General features: G+C 41.4%; 1 protein-coding gene across 1 annotated transcript in view; it reads left to right on the top strand.

The window, feature by feature from the left end:
- Positions 1-24,886, top strand: part of igsf9b (immunoglobulin superfamily member 9B) — a 478,541-nt gene that overhangs the window by 310,091 nt on the left and 143,564 nt on the right. The window contains exon 5 of the mRNA XM_033049801.1: positions 23,531-23,648. Coding sequence (XP_032905692.1) covers positions 23,531-23,648 — 118 coding nt within the window. The remainder of the gene's footprint in view (positions 1-23,530; positions 23,649-24,886) is intronic.

A 24,886-nucleotide genomic window follows, 5' to 3' on the forward strand; every position in this document is an offset into this window, starting at 1 on the left:
GCGAAAATGCAGGAAACACTCAGCAGGTCAGGCAGCATCCATGGAAATAGAGAAACAAGGAACTGCACGTGTGGGAGGGATGGTTAGAGCAGAGGGACCATAGCTGAGTGGGTTACTCGGAGCAGTTACAAGCAGATTTTGTTTCCGTCTCATTTCTACCTTGTTTACAGATGTATTTTTATTCCAATTAAAAAAATTTCTAGCACTATATAAAGTAAAAAATGGGGAAAAATCAATTCATAACATTTCTTCTGGTGTTCCAGCCCTTCAATAATAACTGTGCTACAGACTGTAAAGGGACTAAAACCAGCGTAGGTATGTTGGGCAGAATGACCTTCTTTTACCCTGTCTGCTTTTAAGGTCCCGAAATGACATCCATCCTCCAATGGAACGATAATAGTGCTCTTGGGTTTTGTATTTGGTCTGGTAAACATCAAAGGCACTAATCACACTAACTAAAGTATTTTTATTAATATGTTTCAGACCTATTTATAACAAACAGATCATTTTGCAATAATTTGATGCGTAAATAGAATAGTCTATGCTGTTTGCAGTTGAAACTCTAATTTCATTGTTTTCTTTAATGGAATAAAACTGAGTTCATACACTTTCCCAGGGTGTTACACAAAACCTGTCAGCAGAAATAAATCATTTTAGTATTTTGATCAATATTACCTACCTGCTTGTGGTATGACAGTGGCTCCGAGTATGATGCATGGTGGTATGCACGTCCACTAAAGATTGTAGTTCATTATGTGTCACAGAAACAGCAATCAACAGGCAATATCATTGTTGTTGCATGGAAGATTAGTTTTCAATTATCATAACGAGAGGCAACAAAGATCCCAACTTTATTTTTCCCAAGAGGAACAGAATTCGGAATATCACATGATAGTAAACAAGGAGTTGCAAAAGACAGACACAAAATGCTGGAGTAACTCAGCGGGTCAGGCAGCATCTCTGGAGAAAATGGATAGGTGAAGTTTTGGGTCGAAGAAGACAAATGTGTGAAGATTGATCCCAACCCGAAACATCACCTATCCATTTTCTCCAGAGATGTTGCCTGACTCTCTGAGTTACTCTAGCATTTTTGTATCTACTGTTGGTATAAACCAGCATCTGCAGTTCCGTGTTATTAAATCAATTGCAAAAGTTCATCTTCAACAATGATGACCTATTATGATGATGGTAATATTTTTAATTCATCATTATGATAGTGAATTATAGATTACGGTTAGTTGAGAAGATAAATACTAGATCTGTTATAGCTGGAAGCGATCTGGATTTGCAGACAAGAGTTTCATTATTAATTGAAATAATATAATAGGCAACTAATGATCAATTATTTATCCTAAAACTCCCTACAGTACATGGTTTTCATAAGATTAACAGGGATTTGGGAATCACCTACTAAGCATGTTACTAATGTTTCCCGTATGCCCTTACAACCAAAAATCTTTCATTTTCCTTTGTCGTTAAAAATTATATACAGACCTAAAAATTCAAAAACCCATAAAAATGCTCTAAGATGACACTGAGTGGAAGACCCCACCTCTATATTTCAATGAAATTATGTGACTATGATGTACATGCAAGGACTTAGGAAGTTTGAGTCATGACATTTTCCACATCGATGCACATTAAGTACAAGTAATTTCAGAAATATCAGACTTCTGTTATGACCCTGTGCTATTCATATCATGCCTACACATTTTTAAAGACAGCTGAATAGTGCAGCTTGGGAGGTAAAGCCATGGAGGGTGGCAGAACAGAAAATAGGTGCAGGAGTAGGCCATTCGGCCCTTCAAGTCAGCACCGTCATTCAATGTGATCATGGCTGATCATCCAAAATCAGTACCCCGTTCCTGCTTTCTTCCCATATCCCTTGATTCCGTTAGTCCTAAGAGCTATATCTAATTCTTGAATACATCTATTGAGTGCGGAAGCAGACATAACAGAGAAAAGTTATTTCAAAGTGACATTGTTATGTGATTATGTGATTCCAGCTTGCGGCAGTTGGCTTGCCCAAGCAACAGTTGTGTGCATGTCTTCCTAGGCATACTGGGTTAAGCTATTGTTTCTGATTGAGAAGATGCTTTGATAAGTTGCTGCTATCCATTCATACCTGGCAAACTCTGATAGCTCAGCATGGCTCCTAATGGGCCTGTCCCACTTAGGCGACTTTTTAGGCGACTGCAGGAGACTATGCAGTCGCCACATGGTCGCCACATGTTCGCGGGTAGTTGCCGGGGATTCGCCTTCGTGGTCGCGAGGAGTTCCTGCATTCTGGGAGCTAGTCGCGGCCTCCTTATAGTCGCCTTCCTGTTCATCGCGATGTGTGCCTGTATCACCTTGGCTTTGCACAATGTGAATTTTTTAGACAGCGCTCCCCCCATTTGCCCTGTCCCCCACCTGCATAACGGGCTGGTGAAGGAAGCGATGTGTTTGTGTGTTCCACTCTGACAGTCGCCGTTCCAGTTGCCGGTTTTTCAGGCGACTGCCGGCAACTTGACAGTCGCCGACAATCCGCTGAAAAATCGCCCGTGTGGGACAAGCCCATAAGGGCAGCAGTGCAGCAGATTTGTGCTAAATAGCTGGAATATGTTTGACTGAGCTTGCAGTGTTAAAAAAAGTAAAGAGTATTGTTCAGTGCCAATAGCTCCTCAGTTCACCTTCTCCTCAAATCCAAGTTTGCCTCTTGGAGATGGCAGAACTGCTTATAAACATTAGGGACGAGATCTTCACTGCAGCTTTAATGTGCTCTAGCAGTGGCAGCAATTACTGTAAGTGAATGGTCTCGTTGTGTGTGGACAATGGTAATGTCTTTATTCTCAATGGAAGTGGGAAGTCTTTATCAATGCAAGTGGTCATTAGGTATGTTTATGGTATAGGGTAATTAACCATCTGCCATTCCAAGTGCAATTGGTGATTTTTGCATTGCTGCATTTTTGTACAGATGCTTCATGAACGTGCTTCAAACAGAGGAGAATGGTCCTATCAAGAAATTTGGGGTCATAATGTTCTCATCAAATATGTGGCTGGGGAAGTTGTTTTTGTATAACTGCCGCCAGCATTCTTCATTTTGCATGCTGACAACTCAATGGTATCAACGTTGACTTCAATCTTAAGCAACCTCTAACCACTCTCTGCTTCCCCTTTCTCTTCCACATCCACTTTCATCTATACCCCCTCCTCTGTGCCCCATCTAGACGAGAACCTTTTTCTCCTCTCCCCCTCCCCCTCCATTCTTCCTCTGGCTTCACAATTCCTACTCTTCAATCCTTTTGTCTCACACTTTTCTCCATCTATGTCCTTTCTCCAACCGTCTGCCCATCAAAAAAATTCCCATGCCTGTGCACACTTGTTACCTTCCATATATCATAGTCCATTTATCCATGTCCTCCAGGGATGCTGCCTGACCCGCTGAGTTACTCCAGCACTTTGTGTCTTTTTGTTTTTGTAAACCAGCAACTGCAGTTCCATGTTTCTATATTTATCATCCTGTTTTGCTTCTTTCTCTTGCTGCAGCCATGCAAGAGGCAGGGGCAGTGACATTGTGTGGAAGGTTCTGCCGGGTATTCCTGATAACAGGAATGCACAATGGCTTGAAGAACTAAGAATGTAGGGGTAGCCTTTCTCACGATCGAGAATATATGGCAAACACCACAGTTACGCTCAAATGATGGTGCCATATCTATATTCCTGGATGTATGTGGTTTACTATAGAGATATTTCCCTGTTCGTTGGATAGTACTTTGTTCGAAGGCTGAGTGCCTTCCACATTGACATTCTTTACTCATATGGGGGGCCCAAGGTATCACTTGTACCCAGCCTAACCATACCTGAGCTTTCAGGACGTACACAAAATAGGCAAAACGGAATACTTTCCTCTCAAAAGTGACATGAATTTGGTTCACCTTGAGTCATCTGTAATATATCGTGTAGCGAACTACAGCAAGCTGGGACAATGGAACAAGTGATCAATGCTGTCAGACCTGCTCAATATTTCTGTTTATATAGCTGCACCTGCTATTGACTCAATTGCACTGTGCACTAAATTTGCCCTAATGTCTGTCCAACTTCAACAGAGTGGCATATGGACATTGTAGTTTGTGCTGCTACCTCACAGTGTCCGTGATCTTAATTCAATCCTGACCTCATGTGCTGGATCTATGGAGTTTTCACAATCTTGCTGTGACCTGCATGCCCCCCCCCCCCCCCTCCCACCCCCCCAGGTGCTCCAGTTTTGTTCCACACCCCGGACATACTGATTTGTAATTATGTTAATTTTCTACTGTAAATATTTCCCTCCAGTGTAGACGGGTGGTAATAAAACTCAGAGTTTAGTTCAATGATGTGAGAGAGGGGATAATTTGCAGAGAAATAGAAGGCAAATGGAATTAATGAGATTGTTCTGTCAGCCAGCACAAAGCTGAATGGGCTGAATGGCCTCCTTCACTGTGACGGGCTATCTGTCTGTGATAACCTGCTACATTAAGTGTTTTGACTCACCGTTGCAAATTCTTTGGCAGTGTCAATTTGTGTATCCAATGAACTGGTTATTAATCAATGGCTTTACTTGAAGCTCATTTGTCTGCTGCCACTTCTGGCTTGCAACATAAATTACGTACAAACCTAGTTCCTCATTGTTTGTCCTTTTCTTTACTATCCACAATTACCATTGAGATTGCTTTTTTTTGCTTGTGCTAGAATTGCATCTACAGGCTGTCAAAATATGGCCTTTCTCTTAGAAACTTTAACATTTGGCTGTTGTAAACTGAAAAGATGAAGATAAATAACACTCCTGACAATGATACCACTGACTAAATTGGCGCTTTGGATGCCATTTCCAAGATTTGGACTGTCATGGGTCTTTGACTGTTGACTGCAACAATAACTAGTCCTATAATACAGTAGAAAATTGTTGTGTCAATGCATGTGGCATCCAAAGTAAAGAATTGAATCTTAACTTGCGATGTATTTAATTCTCAAGTTTTTTATGCCATTTGCATGGACCTAGCAATTTTACATCCTAGCTGTTATCATAGAAACATCAATATAAAAACATCGAAAATACCATTTCCTGACGAATATGGAGTTCCTTCAGTTCCTCCCTCTTACTAGATCCTCGGTCCCTTAGTATTTCTGGGAGATTGTTTGTGTCTTCCTTCGTGAAGACAGAACCAAAGTACTCGTTTAACTGGTCCAATCCCCAGTGTATTGTTAAATTTCTTTTTATAAATCTCAAAGTAAAGCTATAATTTCTGTTGCCAATTTTTGTGATACCCTCACAAATAGCAGTGGGAAAGCAGCTGTTGTTAAATCTAACCATTCAAGCTTTCAAGCTACTGTCACTTCTTCCAGAAGGTAGGAATAGTCAGGGTGACAGACTTCCGTGATGATACTTACAGCCTTCCTGATGCAATGCACCATGAAGATAGAGTCGGTGGAAGGAAGTGATTGATGGACTGGGCTCATTACTCTGTTAGAGTCAAGTGGTCCAGAGCAATGAGGTTGCTCTTGCAGGCTGAGATGCATTCTTTAAGAACGTTTTATTTAGTGCATCTTTAGAAGTTTGAGCAAATTCTCATCGACATGCCAAATTTTCTCAGATGCCTAAGAAAGAAAATATCCTGATGGACTTTCTTGATCATGGCATAAGTGTGGAGGGACCAGATTAGGTTGCGGAGATATGGATGCTTAGGATCTTGAATTTGTCAATCATCTGTCCATCTGCTTTGTTCTGGAGAACAGGGTTGTATTCTCTTCCTCGCTTCTTTAGGCCAACAACCAACTCTTTTGTCTTGCTGACATTGTTCTTATCTGGTACCATGACACCAGGTTCTCAATCTCCTTCCTATGCTTCTTTTCATCATTGTTATAGATGTGGCTGACAAGGGTAGTATCATTGGTGAACTCAAAGATGGAGTTTGCATTGTACTTGACCACATGGTCGTGGTTCTGGATGATTAGTGCGCAAACACCTCATCACCGCACAGGTGTACAGGGAATAGAGCAATGGGCCAAGCACACAACCCCGAGGAGCACCAGTGTTGAGGGTCATGGTGGAGGAAATGTTATGACTAATTCTAACCAAATGAAGTCTGCCCATGAAGAAGTCCAGAAACGGGTTCCCAAGGTTCAGAATTTTAGGAATGATGGTGAAGAAGGCTGAGCTGTGGTCAATGAATAGCATCCTTATATAGGTGTTCTTATTGTCAAGGTGATCTAGATTTGAAAGTAATGCAAGAGAGATGGTATCCTCTTGTATATCGATTTTTTCCTATAACTGAATTGCAGGGGGTCTAAATTGTCTGGAAGACTGGTGCAAAATGTGGGCCATTACTAACCTTTGAAAACACTTCATTGTGGACAATGGGAGAGCTTCAAGGCAGGAGTGATTGAGGCATGTCACTTTATTTTTGGAATACTGGAGAGCGAAAAGAAAGAGGTGATATGCAACACAGAAAATTGCAGGAGTGTTTGTATTTATCAAAAATGAAAGGCCGCTCACTTGTCCGTGGAGCTCTTGTTGACATTTACAATGCAACGGTGAGCAACAAAATTGTACTGGTACACATCAGCAGAGACACCCCGCCAGGACCTTGATGCAGGAGTTTTGAGATTGAAGATGACCCTGACTTTGACATTGAGACCAGTGCAGCAATTGGTTGCTAGACAGAATTCAAATAGCAAACCAACATAAGTGCTGGTGATTTATTTGCTCGGCAGAACACATAAACTATGCGCATGTTGAAAATGTATTGTTGCAGACGGAATGGATGTATTATTGTTCCATTGCTGCCACATCACGTGACCCTCTTACCCAATTATGTCACAGAATAAATTCACACATAAATGCACAAAAACCAGCCTGCCAATGCTCGAAGACGCATGAATAAAAGAAATGCAATGTTCTCAGCCACAATATGTCGTTAATATATTTTTAAACCTGAACTCACAGCCAGAATTTCCTTTTCTAAATGCATGCGATTCAGTTTGTAATTACAGCTTGCTGCAGATGGTTGTTACAGGGGAACCACGGGGAAGAGGCCTTCATAACTTTGTGGCACCCTCACACGGGAAATTGCCAACACAACGTGGGATATTGTTACATAAGCTCCCAAATAAGGGCTCAATATCTGATTTCAAAGTGGAAAAAGAATGAGTCTCGAAATGAGTGGGTCTCAACCCGAAACGTCACCTATTCCTTTTCTTCAGTGACGCTGCCTGACCCGCTGAGTTACTACAGCATTTTGTGTCTATCTTTGGAAAATGAATGATATCTGTTGTTGCTGGACTAATATTCACCTGCTTTCTCTCAACATTTCCCAGAAAGAATGGTTTGGTTTGACTTTGTCTGCACAGCAACTGTGATCAACTTGGATTTAAAAAAATAAACAATGCCCAAATTTTACTTTGAACATTAAATATGTAATTTTTGCTCATAAATGGCCTTTGGAATGTAATAGCTGCTAATGACATCCTGCGAATTACCTCAATAAAATTTCCACGGCCATGCCTAATAATGTTTTGATGTTTTTAATCTGAGTAAGAAAACTAATTACTTCCACTGCTTATAATAATGACATTACTGGAAGGAATTATCTGCAGCAACTTTTCCATCATTTTCATCAGGGCCTCCTGCACCTATTGTCTGTTGTCTATTATCACCAGGAAAGGAAGCTTGGCTTTGGGAAGTATGAATCCTGATGCACTGAGAACTGAGGTCTTGATGACCATAAAATATTAGCAACTTAAACATACACTGGGGATTGGACCTGGGATGTGTTGGCTCTGAGTTACCCTGTTCTTAATTAAACAGGGAATTTACCAGCTAAGCGATCAGAGAACCATTTTAGCTGTGATATTATTCATATAATCAAGGCTTGCCTTCAGCCAGTTAAATCATAATCCAATCATGGAATGGTTTGCAATTTATTTTATCTTAATCCATAATGCCGTTTAACGTTCGGCAATAATTTTTAGATATATGAAAAACATAGATTACATTAATATAATTCAGAACACAATCCTTACATTTTTCTTCTCTTGCCTGGTTTGTCTGTTTTAAAAAAGGAAAATTAATCTAAGGATGTGTTTGAATAAACAATTATGTAATGTTATATCCATTTTCAATTGAAATTCTAACACAAGTAGAAAACAGGGGATGTGTTAGATTTCAAAACCAGAAAGTGTTCTTCAGATTTCCCACCACACTCTCCTCCACACCTATTATTTGATTCATTTAGCATTTTCCATTCACAAGTGGCAATCAATTACCACTGTATCGTATATCCTCCATAGCATCTTCAATGTAGTGCTGGAAGCATCAAAAAGGCCTTTATGGCCAGGCTTCATGCTTTCCAATCAGCATTAATCAAACAGCATCATCACTGGATCAGATAATCACTCCATGGTTATCGATCAAATGTCCCGCAGGATATTTACCTCAACTTTTCAGCTGCTTCATCAATGACCTTTCTTTCATGGTCAGGTCAGATGAGGATATATATATATATTTGCTGATGATTGCACAATGTTCCTGTTTAATTCTGTTCACAACTCCCCGGCAAATGAAGTAGCCTCACTGCATGTAGCAAGACCCAGACAACAAACCAAGATTCAGACAATGAGTATCTCCACAAAGAGAGAGGGTCTAATTACCAACCTTTAACTTTCAATGGTGTTACCATCATCATATCATCCACAATCAACAGCCTGGTTATTGCTTATTGACCAGAAACTCAGTTGGAGCATCTGGCAAATGGTGAGGCTGATGAGCAGGTCAGTGACAAAAAAAACCCAAGGGAGAGAATACATAACTGAGCAAAAGGAGAATAAGATGGATTTGTTCTGCTGGGAGCATACATAGACTTGATGGGCTGACTGGCCTCCTTACTTATTGATTAGGAAAAAAAAGGGTAAAAACTACATTATGACAACAGGGAATTGGCAGATACTTTGAGCCTTCGAAGGGAATTGCAATGTCAAAATGATCAATATGTTACAACGGGTGAAGAGAATGCATTCAGGAATGCTTGGGAGAGACATACCTCCATGTCTCAGGAAGATTTTACTCCAGGAGATATAACCATTCAGCAAAATGATTGACTAATTCTACACCAAACAGTTAATATTTGACTTTTTTTACTATTATAAAAAATATGACTCCTGTCTTTATCCCATAATTAAAATATTATTTTCACCTTTACGATCCTTTCAGTAATCAACCCTAACTTTAAAAAACTCTCTCCGGTTTTAAATTATGTTGTACTATAAAGAAATACTGGCTTAGAGCAAAGCACCACTGCATTTGTAACATTTGGAATAGAAATGAGCCACTTCAAAGTGGCAACAGAGACTCGGGGTATTTAATGAAGTGTTGAATTAAAGACATGTGGAATCTCAACCAGAGTCATCTGTACTCTGACGATATAATAGATTTCTCGGAATAACCTCGATATGTTTTCCCTTTTCCGGTTGTAATTCATCAATCACGTTGCTGCGACTTCCTCTTCCAATGCCTGTAGACTGCCCATTTTGTAAGCATCTAAACTGAAGTCAGCAAGCTGTCTCCATCCATAGTATATTGATTTGGCATTTTGTGTCACACTTCGGCAATATTCATTTCAGCTTTTGTAATGAAGTTAATCCCTGAAAGATGATACATTATTTTTATCATGAGTAGTTAACATCTCCCTTCCGCCTACTGTGTCCTCCCATTCTTAAATGCATGTGAACAAGGATTTATCTTGCTGACAATAACATGGCAGCTTTTTTGCCAGACCAGTGCATTTGCAAGACAACATTTTATCTCAATTTGACACACACATTTCTATTTTGACTTGACTTGCTTTGGAGAACTGGTGCTCAAAGGGAAGAAAGTAAGTTAATTGATATCATTAGAGCAGTTTTTCCTTATTATTTGGGTTGATTTTAAATTTTAATCCAACACTGAAAGGTTCCCATTACATTTACCGCAACGTAATGTTTCAGCCTATCCAAGGTTAATTCTGCCTAGATTAAGTTTAACCTTGTCCCTTTTGATCTCTTTGACTGAGCTGCAGTGACTTTATGTCCTTTATACATTAAGCATACATTCATTCTTTTGGCATGTTCAGAGAGACTCCCTGGTCAAACCTGCAGTCGATGACAGTAAACCACGGTGTAGACATCTCATGCACTGTGACTCAATGATAGCAAGGTTGGAGAGCTTCAGTTCATTCTAATTGCCCTTCTGTGCTTTGCTTTATTTGTGCTTTTCAGGAATCAGTGAATGACCGCTATTTGTGAACTAGTTTTGGCTCATAGAATTATTTTAGTCAGGCTTATTCAGTTGCTAAGAAACTAGTGTAGAAAAGAACTGCAGATGCTGGTTTAAGTCGAAGGTAGACACTAAATGCTGGAGTAACTCAGCGGGACAGGCAACATCTCTGGAGAGAAGGAATGGGAGACATTTCGGGTCGAGAAGTCTGATGTCGGGGAGGGGGCTGGACAAAGATAGAATGTAGTCGGAGACAGTAAGACTAGTGGTAGAACTGGGAAGGGGGAGGGCATGGAGAGAGAAAGCAAGGGCTATCTAAAGTTAGATAAGTCAATGTTCATACCGCTGGGGTGTAATCTACCCAAGCGAAATATGAGGTGCTGAACCTCCAATTTGCACTGGGCCTCACTCTGACAATGGAGGATCTAGAAACGGTAGGGAGATCATTACAGGAAACAGGGTGGGAAGAAGTGTAGTCAAGATAGCTATGGGAGTCAGTAGGTTTGTAGTAGATGTTGGTCAATATCTTCACAGGAAGCATTTTCTAGATCTCTCCAAAATGCAGACAACTTCCTTTGCATTTATATAGACTTATACGCACATCTGCAGACATGCACAAACAGAAGTTGATTCATTCTCTACCAGATTCTGCACATAGGGCCACAAAGTGCCGACATGCACAGAGATATTAGACAACAACTGATATCAGAGGCTAGTTTGTATTAACAGCCCCACTGTGATCAACACTGCAACCCAATTAACATTGACTACCAAGAACACCGATAGAATTGAGCTCCCAGCCCTTAATGGATAGATGTGGACTGTGAAGAGGCAAAATCATTCAAAGTGTTTGGTTTGCATCCTACTTTGTCATCTTAGAACAGATACTGGTGTATTGTCAATACTGAGCTATAAGTAATTGCTGATGTTATATATCATTTGTGTGTGTGTGTGTGTGTGTGTGTGTGTGTGTGTGTGTGTGTGTGTGTGTGTGTGTGTGTGTGTGTGTGTGTGTGTGTGTGTGTGTGTGTGTGTGTGTGTGTGTGTGTGTGTGTGTGTGTGTGTGTGTGTGTGTGTGTGTGTGTGTGTGTGTGTGTGTGTGTGTGTGTGTGTGTGTGTGTGTGTCAGAGAGAGATATGCTGTTTTCAGGGGATGTTCAGACTTTTCAAATTGACAGTTTTTAACAGTCCTTTAAAATGTATTCCTAATTTTCAACTGTAACTTTCTTGATTTCATTAGTTGTCTCTCAGTTATAAGTTCTTACAAGAGAAAAATAACAGTTCAAATGAAAAGACGCGGTCATGAAATCATAGAGCAGTACAGCACTGAAACAGGTCATTCCAAGTATCTCCAGAGATGCTGCCTGACCTGCTAAGTTACTCCAGCATTTTGTGTCTACCTTCGATTTAAACCAGCATCTGCAGTTCTTTCCTACCCCTTCAAGGCACCTAATCCACACCAGCAATCCAACACGGATCTTTAATCTTACCTGACCCATTGAACATATGTTGTTGTCATTTAAGCTGAGAAGGAATGCAATATAAAATTGAAATGAGTGGTGTGTGGTAGTACTGCTTGAACAGAGAAGTGTGATGGAGAGAGGCTTTGAGAATGGGAAAAAGAACTATGAATTGTGTGGTGTTCCTCATGTTCCGAACATCAGTTGAGTATTTTTATTTTTGAAATACAGCCATTGTCATGCCACAGGCAAACAAGGTAGTCAGTTGTACACAGCAAGATCCCACATGCACCATTAATGTTAATGTAATGATTTTTATGCCCTGTCTCAGTTACAAGCTATGGCCGACAAGTCTCTCCAGATTTTGAGGCAATAAACTTTTACTTCATAGAAAGTTGAAACATGCTATCAAAAGTCAAAATGGAAAATAAAACAGCCTCCTTTAGGAAAAGAGTTTATAACATTTTGTTTGTAATTAAAATTAAATTGGGGATCCAGCATGAAAGGCACCTAAGATTGTGTCAGGAATGAAGAAGCCATTCATATGAAAAAGGAGGTAAATGATAGAGAAGACATTGCCTCCTGAATTAAAGCATGATTAATACATAACCTACAACATATTACAACTTCTTAACATCTTCTCTAATAAGGATGCAGCAATGAAATAGTTTTCAAGGATTGTACAACTACAATGTGACAAATAAATATATATTTTGTAGTCAATCAAACAGCAACTAGATTAAGGACCAGTTAATTTCCTTTCCTGATTTTGATTAAAGGTTAGATCTAGACACCAGGAAAGCATCCCTTCTGTTATTGATTAGTTCTATGCAATCTTTTTTCCGTTTAGTTTTGTTTATTGTCAAGTGTATCAAGGTACAGTGAAAAGCTTCTGTTGCATGCTATCCTGTCAGCAGAAAGGCAATACATGGTTACAATCGAGCCATTTACAGTGCATAGATACATGATACATGTTTAGTGCAAGGTAAAGCCAGCAGAGTCCGATCAAGGATAGTCTGTGGGTGCCCAAAGAGGTAGATAGTTGTTCAGCACTGCTCTCTGTTTGTCTTTTACAGAATATGCAAACTGTTTGGTTTTAAATCTCTACAGAAAGATAGCGTCTCTGACAATCCTGCATTTTACACTACGTGCTCAGTTCCTAGAAGTGAGGCTAAAGGGCCTGTCCCACTTACATGACCTTGGCTCGCACATTACGCGACCTCGTGGTCGCTTGAGGCGTACGGGCACCGTATGGCCGCGCGGGGCCGGTCCCATTTAGAAGCGCGGAGGGGTATGGAGTTGTGCGGGGCTGGTCCCGACATCGCACGGGGCTCCGAAATTCCTGCAGTGACCAAAATCTTCGTGCGCCAACGGCCTGTCGGCCCGCTTACTCACGCAGGCACATTGCGGTCGTACGCAGCGTCTTGATATCATACGCAGCATCTTGATGGTGTACGCAGCATCTTGACGGCGTACGCCTAGCACGTGGCGTTGCGTGATGATGTCACCGCCCGACGTCGTGCGACGCCCAAATTCAGTCGGCCCGCCTCCTGCCCAGCTGATTTTTTAAGCATGACGTAAATGACGTCACGCGCAAACTTAGTGCGAACTTCGCGTGACCTCCGCTTCCGGTTGGTCGCGACAAACCCACGCAATCGCATGCAAGTGGGACAGGCCCTTTACTCTCTATAGCATTTACCTCAAGGTGGGAGTGACATCAGTCTCTTTCTGTTTAAATCCGTTTCTGACAAATGGGATGAAAGTTTCAACTCCGTGACTGTAATTAATTCGAACAGTCCCTGTAGTCACAATGATGAACGAGCCACTAATTTGATGGTACTTGGTTTTGATTCACCCCTCAAGCTGCATAAAATGATAAAGATTTAGATTTTATTCAGCAAATATGCAATGAGCAAAGTAACAAAGTAATATTCTAAGTTGGAAGGTACTGTACATCTCTATCTCCATGTATAATCACTGTTGACTAGTAGGCTCATTACCCTAGCCACCACTTAATCCTTGCTGCTTTGTGGAACACACTCCCTGAGAAACCACCATTACTGAAATCTGCCATCATTACTATCCCATAACTATTTTGAAAGTTACTGTGCCGCCCAAGAATATCAAACCATTCTTTTCAGTTTGAGAAACCAGGAGCTCCATTTTTCCCTACATTTTTAACGTTCCTTTAGCTAGGTTTACTTCTCCTCACAACATTAATACACTTTTTATTTTGCATTATTGGATTGGCAAATCTTTCTTCCAAATTTTCCCCTGCAACTAAGTTTTCCTCCCACTCCCACTTTCTGCAGGTGCTCATTCAAATTTATGAAATTGCTTTCCCTCTTCCATTTCAGTAACAATTTTATTTAATTTAAAATTTAAACGCACCTTTATCATCCTATTGCTCCAGAGGCTTGTCAGAATTTCCTTCCTCACTGACATTTCTGTAGCAACAGGAATAAGACTCCCACCTTCTACAATTTATTGCACTCAATCAGATCATAATCTTGAGGAAGTTCCATATATTGCACTTTGTATTTCATTCATTTATATTAATGGGTCCAGTTGCACTACATTATGTAAAACAAGTCATCCTTCATTCAGAGAAACCAGTTTGTATCGTTGTAAACTCATGTTATTCTTTTCAAGATCATGTAAGAGAACATCCACTATTCAATCTAAATCTCTGTGTCACAATTAGATTATGACATATGTAGAATAAAAGTCAAATTTTGGAATCTGCTTGCAAAGTCCTCGGAAGTGCATCATGCTAGAGCCAATATATGACGTGTCTCGTGTCATCCTCCAAGATTAATTGGAATCTCCGGAAGTGGCGGCGCTGTGAAACGGCTGCGGCTCGCCTGCAGTCTGTCTGTTTTTACTTTTTTTGTGTTGGGTTTTTTTTGTCTTGTTCAGTTAAACTTTTGGTTATTAGGTTGTGTTATGTGTGTGTGTGTGGGGGGGGGGTGGGTGAAACAGGGCTTTCTGTTTCTGCCTTCGGGGGAATGCAACTTTCTTGTCGTATCCCCCTTCTCTTCCCCCGTCTGAGCTGAGGCCTAATGGCGGAGCTGGCGGCCTCCAACCTGCGACCGACCTCGAGGCTCCGGAGGTAGAGCCAGCCAGGACTTACCAACGCGAGGCTGGCCGTCTTCGAGCTGCGGCGACGTTCGGGCAGCGGCACGACTCGGCGCTCCGGTGAGGGTGGACGGCGCGGGGCTGATACACTCCTGTGTGGGCGGCCCGGCTCCCGGCTGGAAGGCGCTCCCGTGTGGGCGGCCCGGCTCCCGGCTGGAAGGCGCTCCCGTGGGGGCGGCCCGGCTCCCGGCTGGAAGGCGCTCCCGTGGGGGCGGCCCGGTGCGGGTCCGAGACGCTTCCGTGTGGGCGGCCCGGTGCAGAGCGGAGACGGTGTTCCGGTGGCTGAGGCGGCGTTCTGGCGGCGGCGACCTGAATCCGGGGCTCAGCCACAGGCCAGTGGACGACATCCTCGGGAGCTCGCAGGTCACAGGCTGGTGCCTGTTTTCCGGAGCTCCCGTGGCAACAACTACGTCCGCTGGACTGGAGGGCGGCAGCTTCGACCACCCCGGGCCGCGGAGCTTGAACCGCGGGATTGACTTACCATCGCCCGGTGGGGTATCGCCTCAACGCAGAGGGAGAAGAGGAGGGAAGAGACAGTAACCCTAAGACTTTTGCCTCCATCACAGTGAGGAGGTGCTTGGTGAACTCACTGTGGTGGATGTTAATTTGTGTTTATTGTGTGTTGTTTATTATTACATGTATGGCTGCAGGCAACGACATTTCGTTCAGACCGAAAGGTCTGAATGACAAATAAAGGATTCAATTCAATTCAATTCAATTCAATTCAATTCAGATCCGAGAGTAAAGATTAACTCAAAATACCAATAATAACTTTATGAAATGAAAGAAAAGTTTAGTTTAAAAACAACTTAGTTAAGATTAGAAAAGCTAGATAACATTTCTCACTATATTTTTTACCACAGACTGATTCTGCAATATTCCACAATGAACATTGTTACAACAGTCTGTCACGTGATATAATCTCTAAAGTAGTACAGTCTTAAAACATTTATAGTTGTACCCATTTAATCTTACATTAAAAAGTGTCATGTATTTCCATAGTTATAAACTAGTTGCAAAGTAAGATATTAGCCTGCATGTCAATTATTTTTTTAATTAACTGACACCACTGCTTCTCTTGATATCATTTATACTCTAGACTCTGACACACACAGTCAAATTAATATCAAACACTGTTGCTATAAGTCTTGTGAAGTCTTATGTAGCACTTCGGGCTAAAGGAATCAAGGGATATGGGGAAAAAGCAGGAGCGGGGTACTGATTTTAAATGATCAGCCATGATCATATTCAATGGCGTTGCTGGCTCGAAGGGCCGAATGGCCTACTCCTTCATCTATTTTTCTATGTTTTTCATGTTTCTATGTTTGCAAAATCCCCAGAGAAAATGGGCAAATAATTAATCACAGTATAATGCAATGGGTGCAAGTTTTAGATATGGAAATTGAGAAACACCAGAAATCTCAAGCCCATTGTGTTTTGGAAGGAAGTAATTAAAGTGAAAAGGTTTTTAAAAGATGTACAAGGATGTTACCAGATTTACAAGAATATAGGGTTTGAGCTACACAGAGAGGCTGGATAGGCTGGGTCTCTTTTCCTTGGAGGGACAGAGGTTGAGGGGTGACCTTATTGAGGTATACAAAATCAGGAAGGATACAGATAAGGTGAATGCCACAATCTTTTCCCTAGCGTACCAGAGTTAAAAACTAGAGCACATAGAGTTAAGATGAGAGGAGAAAGTTTTAAAAGGGTTCTGTGAGAATGTGCTGCAACAGCGAGTAGGACAGTTGAGGTTGATACAATTACAATGTTTAAAAAAACATTAAATACTTGTGTAGGAAAGGCTTGGAGAATATGGGTCAGGAGTAGGCATATCGGACTAACTCGGTTAAGCAACCTGGTCAACAAGGAAAAGTTAGGTCAAAGGGCCTATTTCCCTGCTGTGTTGCCCTCATCGAGGATTCATCACGAAACAGAATATGGCTGGTAAAATTATAGTTCATATAAAATTTCGGACTGCAGTGTCACAAAAATAATTAAAATGCGGGACACGCATGGAGTTAAAAATATATTATTTCAGGTGAATTACGGTTAGAGGACAAAGGAATATTCAAGCAAAACGTGAAGGTATTACAGCAGTAATTGGGTTTCTTTTCTCTAAAGATTTGTTCCTGCCTTAATAAAACTGAATGCCCTTCAGTTCATCACAAGCAAAGCCACAGGGCATTTGCTATTTCTCACTAAGGTAACCCAAGAGAACATACAACCTATCAAGTAGCAAAATGTCCTGTTTGTCATTTCTGTTGACCCTCATGTTCAGAAGCACGTGGTATAAAACTGTTAATTTTAAAAGAAGAAATGCAGCTGTTAAAGAACATGGGATGAGAACAGGACTATCAAGTTCTTAAGTTTACAGCAGAGCGCTCCAGAGACGTGCGGTCAGGGGAGGCAGAGCCTCACCTGTCATACTCCCAATGAAAATAGCTGTTAAGAAAAGTAAAGAAAAATAATAATAAAATAAAATAAATATAAAGATTTTTCCACTGATCTGTGTTATTAATGTCATTTCTATATGAATCCAATAATGTTTTATAGTCAAAATCGCCAAATTTTCACAGCTCCGCTGCAAATACAGGGACCAATGAGAGCTGAGCCTCCCCTCTGATTGTGCAACCCCTCAGAAACTAAATGGAGCGCGGGCAATAAGCGTGTGCCTGTACTATCTCTATGTATGTCACCAATGTAATGTGTGTAAACCCCTTCATTACATGTCCTCACCTTCCATAGTCCAGGTAAGCCCATCATGACATCTAACTCAGTCGAACGATGATAGGAATAAAAATGCTTTCCATGATTCACAAAGTTAATCAGGTAAAAATGCTAGATTAATTGCTTTCTTAGTAGATTATAAAACATAGAACAGTACAACACTGCAACAGGCCCTTCAGCTCATGACATTTGTGCTGACCATGATGTCAATGTAAAGTGCATATCTACCTGCACATGGTCTATACTCCTCCATTTTCTAACCTGTTCATGTGTCTGCCTAAATGCTTCTTAAATATTGCTGTCACATCTGCTTCCAACACCTCCCCCGGCAGCCCCTTCTAGGCACCTCCAACTCTCTGTTTAAAAACCTTGCCTCCTATTTGTACCTTAAACATTTCACCTCTCACCTTAAAAGCTAAGCCCTCTAGCGTTTGGCATTTCAACCCTGTGAAAAAGATTCTGTGCCTCTCGTAGTTTTATCTTTCAGCTGTCGATGTTCCAGAGTAAACAATCTAAGGTTGTCCACCTCTACTTATACTTACTCATCCAGTTAATATTTTGGTGAATCACTTCTGCACCCTCTCTACAGCCTTCACATCCTTCCTGTGATGCTGTGACCAGAACTACACACAATGCTCCAAATGTGGCCTAATCAAAGAATGCAGCTACAATATAATATCCCAACATCAGCTCCATGACTGATGAAGTATGCATATATATATATATATATATATATATATATATATATATATATATATATATATATATATATATATATATATATATATATATATATATATATATATATATACATATATATGCCTTTCCAGCTTGGTTGGCTGTCCACCAAAAGACAAACTCGCAGTTTCCTGGATTATTTAATTATCCTTTTTTAATGTTCACCTTGTAGCCTGTAATTCTTTCCAGATGTCCAACCAGCTGTTGTATTAATCAATAAAAATAACCTTAATAACCTGAATCTATTGCGGCATCTTGATGATGAAGTGAAAAAGGCTTCAGTCTTTCCAGAAGCTCATTCCTTTAAAATAATTGCCAATGGAGTGAAATTCTGAATAGTAACAGGTGGCACAGTGCCGCAGCCATAGATTTACTGCCTTATAGCGCTAGAGTCCTGGGTTCGATCCAGACTACGGGTGCTGTCTGTACGGAGTTTGTACTTTCTCCCTGAGACTGTGTGGGTTTTCCCCAGGTGCTCCAGTTTCCTCCCACATTCCAAAGACGTACAGGTTTGTAGGTTAACTGGCTTTGGTAAAGATTGTAAATTGTCCGTAATGTGATAGTGCTTGTGTTCAGGGATCGCTGATCAGCGTGGACTCGATGGGTTGAAGGGCCTGTTTCCGTGCCGTACATCTCTAAACTAAACTAAACTAAAGTAAAATCTACTTTCCTCTATCAGATCATTCTAGATTTAAATGAAGTTGCAGTTTGATGCCTGTTACAGCCATTCAGGAATCATTCAGGAATTGTCTTTGGCACTCGTACAAATTATGTTTATTGGTGAACTGAGAATCAAAATCTGTATTTGAACAATGCATGTGATGATAAAGATGCCAAAAGCAATGAAGTCGAACAGGATGTTATTTATCGATCTCAGTAGGCACGCAATCTGAGGTCATTAGCCTTTGTGAAGAGAATGGATACCTCTCTGAGGTTTACCCCATTAACTTTGTGAATGAAGGCAAGCATGTTCCTTCATAACATGAACAATGACCGGATATCAACATGTCCTTCCATGCAAAGCTGGCAAACGATCAGGAAGGTGCAATCCAAGGTTGGAAATTTTGCATTTTTATTGTCTTCTATTTTGAGCAAATTATCGATTCTTTTTGGCTGGTATCTTAAGAAATCTAAATTCCTAAAGAAAGCGTGAGAGCAGATCTAAATCTATTCATTATTTTTGCAATCAGATCGCTTATTGCCTCGATGACATTGCTGCATGCTGACATGGAAATGCTGTTTCAGCGTTTTGTTTGTTCTGTGGGTCTAGCAGATTCGTATCACCGCTCTGATACCTGTGAATTATTCAATTCTGTTTGTGCTTCCTCACTTTGTCAGCCAGTCATTCCTGTTCTATCAATTGCTTTGTCTGTTTTGGCTTGATATTGGGGGAAAAAACAAAACTCCCTAATTCTTGGGTCTTTAATATTTATTGCACTAAATATAGAAGATAATGAAAATTCAAAATTCCAAACCTTGGATTTTACCTTCCTTATTTTTTTTAAGTTTGCTGATGTTGAATGAAGTGTTCATTCTCTTCACATATTCTAACTGCCCCAGATTGTGTGCCCAGGGGGATTGGCAAGTAGCAACATCATGTTCAATGTCATGCTCTTTTTCACAGCATTCATAGTGAGGGAGAAATCCTTCGATTAAGTCTCAAGGCCATTACATCACACAAGGCGCTTTGCTACTGACTGGGGAATATCCTAACTGTGTAGTGTCTTCCTTTACTCTTGACCAAAGCAGAAAGAGACTAAATAGCACTACCATATCAGCACATAATAGGTTCTGGTTTTGAGGTAAGAGATTGCAATCTTCAATAGGTAGTACAGTGGCGCATCTGGTAGAGGCGCTGCCTCACAAAGTCGGAGATCCGGGTTCGATCCCGACCTCGGGTGCTGTCTGTGGAATTTGCACGTTCTACCCATGATTGTGTGGGTTTCCTTTGGGTGCTCCGGTTTCCTTCCACTTCCCAAAGATTTGCAGACTTGTAGGTTAATTGACCTCTATAAAGTTGCCCCTAATGTATAGGCTGTAGAACGACTATGTTAACTGCAGATGCTGGTTTAAATCAAAGATAGACACAAAATACTGGAGTAACTCAGCGGGACGGCAGTATCTCTGGAGAGAAGGAATGGGTCCAAACATCATGGGTGATGTTTCAGCCAGTCTGAAGAAGGGTATCGACCTGAAACGTCATCCATTCCTTCTCTCCAGAGAAGCTGCTGTCCCACTGAGTTACTCCAGCATTTTGTGTCTACCTTTGATAGAACTAGTGTTGATGGATGATCGAAGATCGGCGTAGGCTCGATGGGCTGTAGGGCCTGTTTCCATGCTGTAGCTCTATAATATTAAAGTAAACAAAACTAAATAGCACTTCTGCCAAGTGAAGGGGAGTTGACAACCCTGAGTGAATGAATGTCGCTTCAATTGACTTGCATAGATATTGAGTTTTGATTGGCTGCACTTTAAACAAACTGTATTTCTCTTGTCTATTTCCATACTCAATTTATTTGTGACGTAATTGCCTCGTTATTGAGAATCATTTGCAACTGCGGCATTAATCAATTTCTGTTGCACAATGCAAGCACTTTGTGTTGCTTTTAAAGGAATGAACCATGACGGATTATACAGTATGAACTAAATAAGGTTCTGGAGTGGGTCGGGCAGCATCTCTGGAGAACACCTTTCCATGGCGTAGTAGTGGAACACTGGCCAGGCTTAGTGGATCACTTGCTGGGATTTGGACTGCCCCAATCTCTCTTCCAGATTTCTCCCCCTGCTATAATCAGTCTGAGGAAGGGTGCAGCAGAAAGAGATTTGGGGATCTGTACATAATTCATTAAATGTGGAAGGACAAATTGATGACGAATTCTCCCACAAGGAATTCTGAGCTTTTTAGTAACTTCACTTCCTTAAGTAACCATCAGGAATCTTGGGGCTGCTGTGTGCACAGAGAAACTCCAAACTTGCTAATGGTGTTCACCGGTGACTTCCTGGTAGTGCTTTGGTCTTCTTTTACGATTTATCCTGAGGATGGATAGCAAGATGTCAATTAGCAAATGAGTTTCAGTTTCAGTTTAGTTTATTGTCATATGTATCGAGGTACAGCGATAAGCTTTTTTGTTACATGCTAACCAGCCAGCAGAAAGACAACACATGATTACAATCGATCCATTTACAGTGTGTACTGTAGATACATGATAAGGGAATAACATTTAGTATAAGGAAAACCCAGCAAGTCTCATCAAGGGAGTCATCAAAGAGGTAGAAAGTAACAGCTGAGAAGAAACTGTCCCCGAATCTGGAGGTGTGCATTTTCACACTTCTATACCTTTTGCCTGATGGATGAGGGAAGAAGAGGGAGTGGCCAGGGTGTGACCTATCCTTGATTATTTTGCTGGCCTTGCCAAGGCAGCGTGAGGTAAAAATGGAGTCAATAGAAGGGAGATTGGTTTGTGTGATGGTCTTTGCTGTGTCCACAATTTGCTGCAATGTCTAGCTGTCTTGGATGGAGCTGTTCCTAAACCAAGCTGTGATGCATCCTGATAAAATGCTTTCCAGGGTGCATCTGTAGAAGTTGATGAGAGTTGTAGGGGACATGCCAAACTTCCTAAGCCTTCTAAGGAAGGAGAGAGTAGAATGAACTGAGGAATGAAGAAAACCATTCTGTTTGAAGCTGGGTACGGTGACTGAATACATATGATGGTTTGTACACAAAATTGCTGGGGAAACTCAGCGGGTGCAGCAGCATCTATGGAGCGAAGGAAATAGACGACGTTTCGGGCCGAAACCCTTCTTCAGACCATGGCGTCAGACTTGAGTCTGAAGAAGGGTTTCGGCCCGAAACGTCGCCTATTTCCTTCGCTCCATAGATGCTGCTGCACCCGCTGAGTTTCCCCAGCAATTTTGTGTACCTTCGATATTCCAGCATCTGCAGTTCCCTTTTGAACACATATGATGGTTTGATTGCTGTACATGAATGAGCAGTGAATGCAGATTCAATGATAAGTCAAGTCAAGTTTATTCGTCACATACACATACGAGATGTGCAGTGAAATGAAAAGTGGCAATGCTCGCGGACTTTGTGCAAAAAGACAAACAAACAAACAACCAAACAAACTATAAACACAATCATAAACACACACATATTCTTTTACATATTAAATATTGTAAGGAAAAAGTTCAGTAAAGTTAGTCCCTGGAGAAATAGGAGTTCACAGTCCGAATGGCCTCTGGGAAGAAACTCCTTCTCAACCTCTCCGTTCTCACAGCATGGCAACGGAGGCGTTTGCCTGACCGTAGCAGCTGGAACAGTCCGTTGCATGGGTGGAAGGGGTCTCCCATGATTTTATTGGCTCTGGAGTTGCACCTCCTGATGTATAGTTCCTGCAGGGGGGTGAGTGAAGTTCCCATAGTGCGTTCGGCTGAATGCACTACTCTCTGCAGAGCCTTCTTGTCCTGGGCAGAGCAATTCCCAAACCAGATGGTAATATTTCCGGACAAGATGCTTTCCTCAACCGCTGCGTAGAAGCACTGGAGGATCCTCGGAGACACTCTGAATTTCCTCAATTGCCTGAGGTGGTAAAGGCGCCCCCTTGCCTTACTCACGAGTGCTGTGGCGTGTGATGTCCATGTCATATCCTCAGAGATGTGGACTCCCAGATATTTAAAACAGCTCACCCTATCCACAGGATCCCCATTTATCCTCAATGGTGTGAACATCCTCGGATGATGTGCCCTCCTAAAGTCCACGATCAGCTCCTTCGTTTTTTTGATGTTCAAGAGGAGGCTGTTTTCCTGGCACCAGAGTGCTAGATCAGCCACCTCCTCCCAGTAGGCCTTCTCATCGTTGTCTGATAACTTCCAAAAATAATTTTTTAAATGGTTTCAAAGAAAAAAGTAAATCAGTTCTACAGTAAAACAGAATGGAAAAGGGGAAGAAATGTTTTAAAGGACAATGCAAGCATATGGACCAAATATCTTCCTTTTGTACTGTAAGGTTCTAAGATTATGATTCCACTGTATCTGAGTATCATAACCTCCTGCCTTTTTTTTGCACATATTTCCTGCTGTGTTCTTGTATAAGTTTTAAATTGCTAAATGTGCTTTAACAGTGATAGCAGGAAACATATCAAAAAACATATTGTCTCTTTACGATCAGCAGCCTAAAATGCAAAACTGTTTATCTTCCTCAGGTGAGTGATGGAAGTCTTACCGTTTCCTCAGTGGGCCGAAGTGACCGTGGTCCTTACACCTGCCGAGCTTACAGTATTCAGGGAGAGGCCGTCCACACATCTCGCTTGGTCGTTCAAGGTAACTTTCACTTTAATTCTGAGTTGCGTTCATGGTGGCATTTTTAAACTAGCGTTGAATTTCATACCGTAGTGGCACATTTTCAACACAGTCTCACTGCCTTGAATAATTAGCTCTCCAGTTTTGTAATCAGGTCCTGTTAAATTCCATTTTATAGGGATCCAAATATTGTGGAACAGGGGTCCACATATTCCAGGAGGTACTGTAACATGCCAGTTGATAAGGTGAGCTTTATTGGCTGAGGCATGGAATATAAGAGAAGGGATTTCAACGTGGATGTGGTCACTGGGTTATAGGGTGGCTATGGGAGCAGCAGAAACGATAGAGGAGATTGGTTGATCAGGACTTCAGAAGTATCATCATGAAGAACTGGTGGGCAGGCCAAGGTTGTTTTTGTTGGAGCAAAATATGATTTAGTATTTGAAGAGTATTTAATTGTGATGTATGAAATGACTATGTAGGTTTTTAGTGTCGTTTTTGGTTTAGTTTAAAGATACAGCAGGGAAACAGGCCCTTCGGCCCACTGAGTCCACACCGACCAGCGAACCCTGCTCATTAGGACTATCCTACACACACACGAGGGACAATTTTACATATATACCAACCCCATTAACCTACAAACCTTTGGAGTGTGGAAGGAAACCAAAGATCTTGGAGAAAACCAGCGGGGTCACGGGAAAAACTTATAAACTCCACATAGACAGCACCCGTAGTGGGGATCAAAACCCACTCGTATCTCTGCTCTGCAAGCGCTGTAAGGCAGCAACTCTACCACTGCTCCACTGTGCCACCTAATTAATATATTTTTCTTAGCACAGAAGTCAATGTCCGGAGATGCAGAGTTCTGGTAATTGGTGGAAGGACTGGAAATTATTTAAGCCAAAGGGAATCATTCAATTTTGATGTGGTCAGGAACTCTCTGCTTGGGAGGGTAGAAACCTTCATCCCATTTACAAAAATAAAAGTTGAGAATCTAAAGTGCTGAAATCTACAAAAAATACGAGATAAGAGAGGGACTACCCATTCAGAAAAGGAACTACAGATGCTGGTTTACAAAAAAACCCCACCATGTGTAGGAGTAACTCAGTGTTCAGGCAGCATCTCTGGAGTACATGGATACGTGATGTTTCGGGTCAGGACTCATCTTCAGTGTCTGAAGAATGTTCAGACCTGAAACGTCACCTATTCATGTTCTCCAGAAATGGGGCCTGACCCACCGAGTTACTCCAGCACTTTGT

Source organism: Amblyraja radiata, chromosome 33, assembly GCF_010909765.2.
Source record: "Amblyraja radiata isolate CabotCenter1 chromosome 33, sAmbRad1.1.pri, whole genome shotgun sequence".
NCBI classification, from domain to species: domain Eukaryota; kingdom Metazoa; phylum Chordata; class Chondrichthyes; order Rajiformes; family Rajidae; genus Amblyraja; species Amblyraja radiata.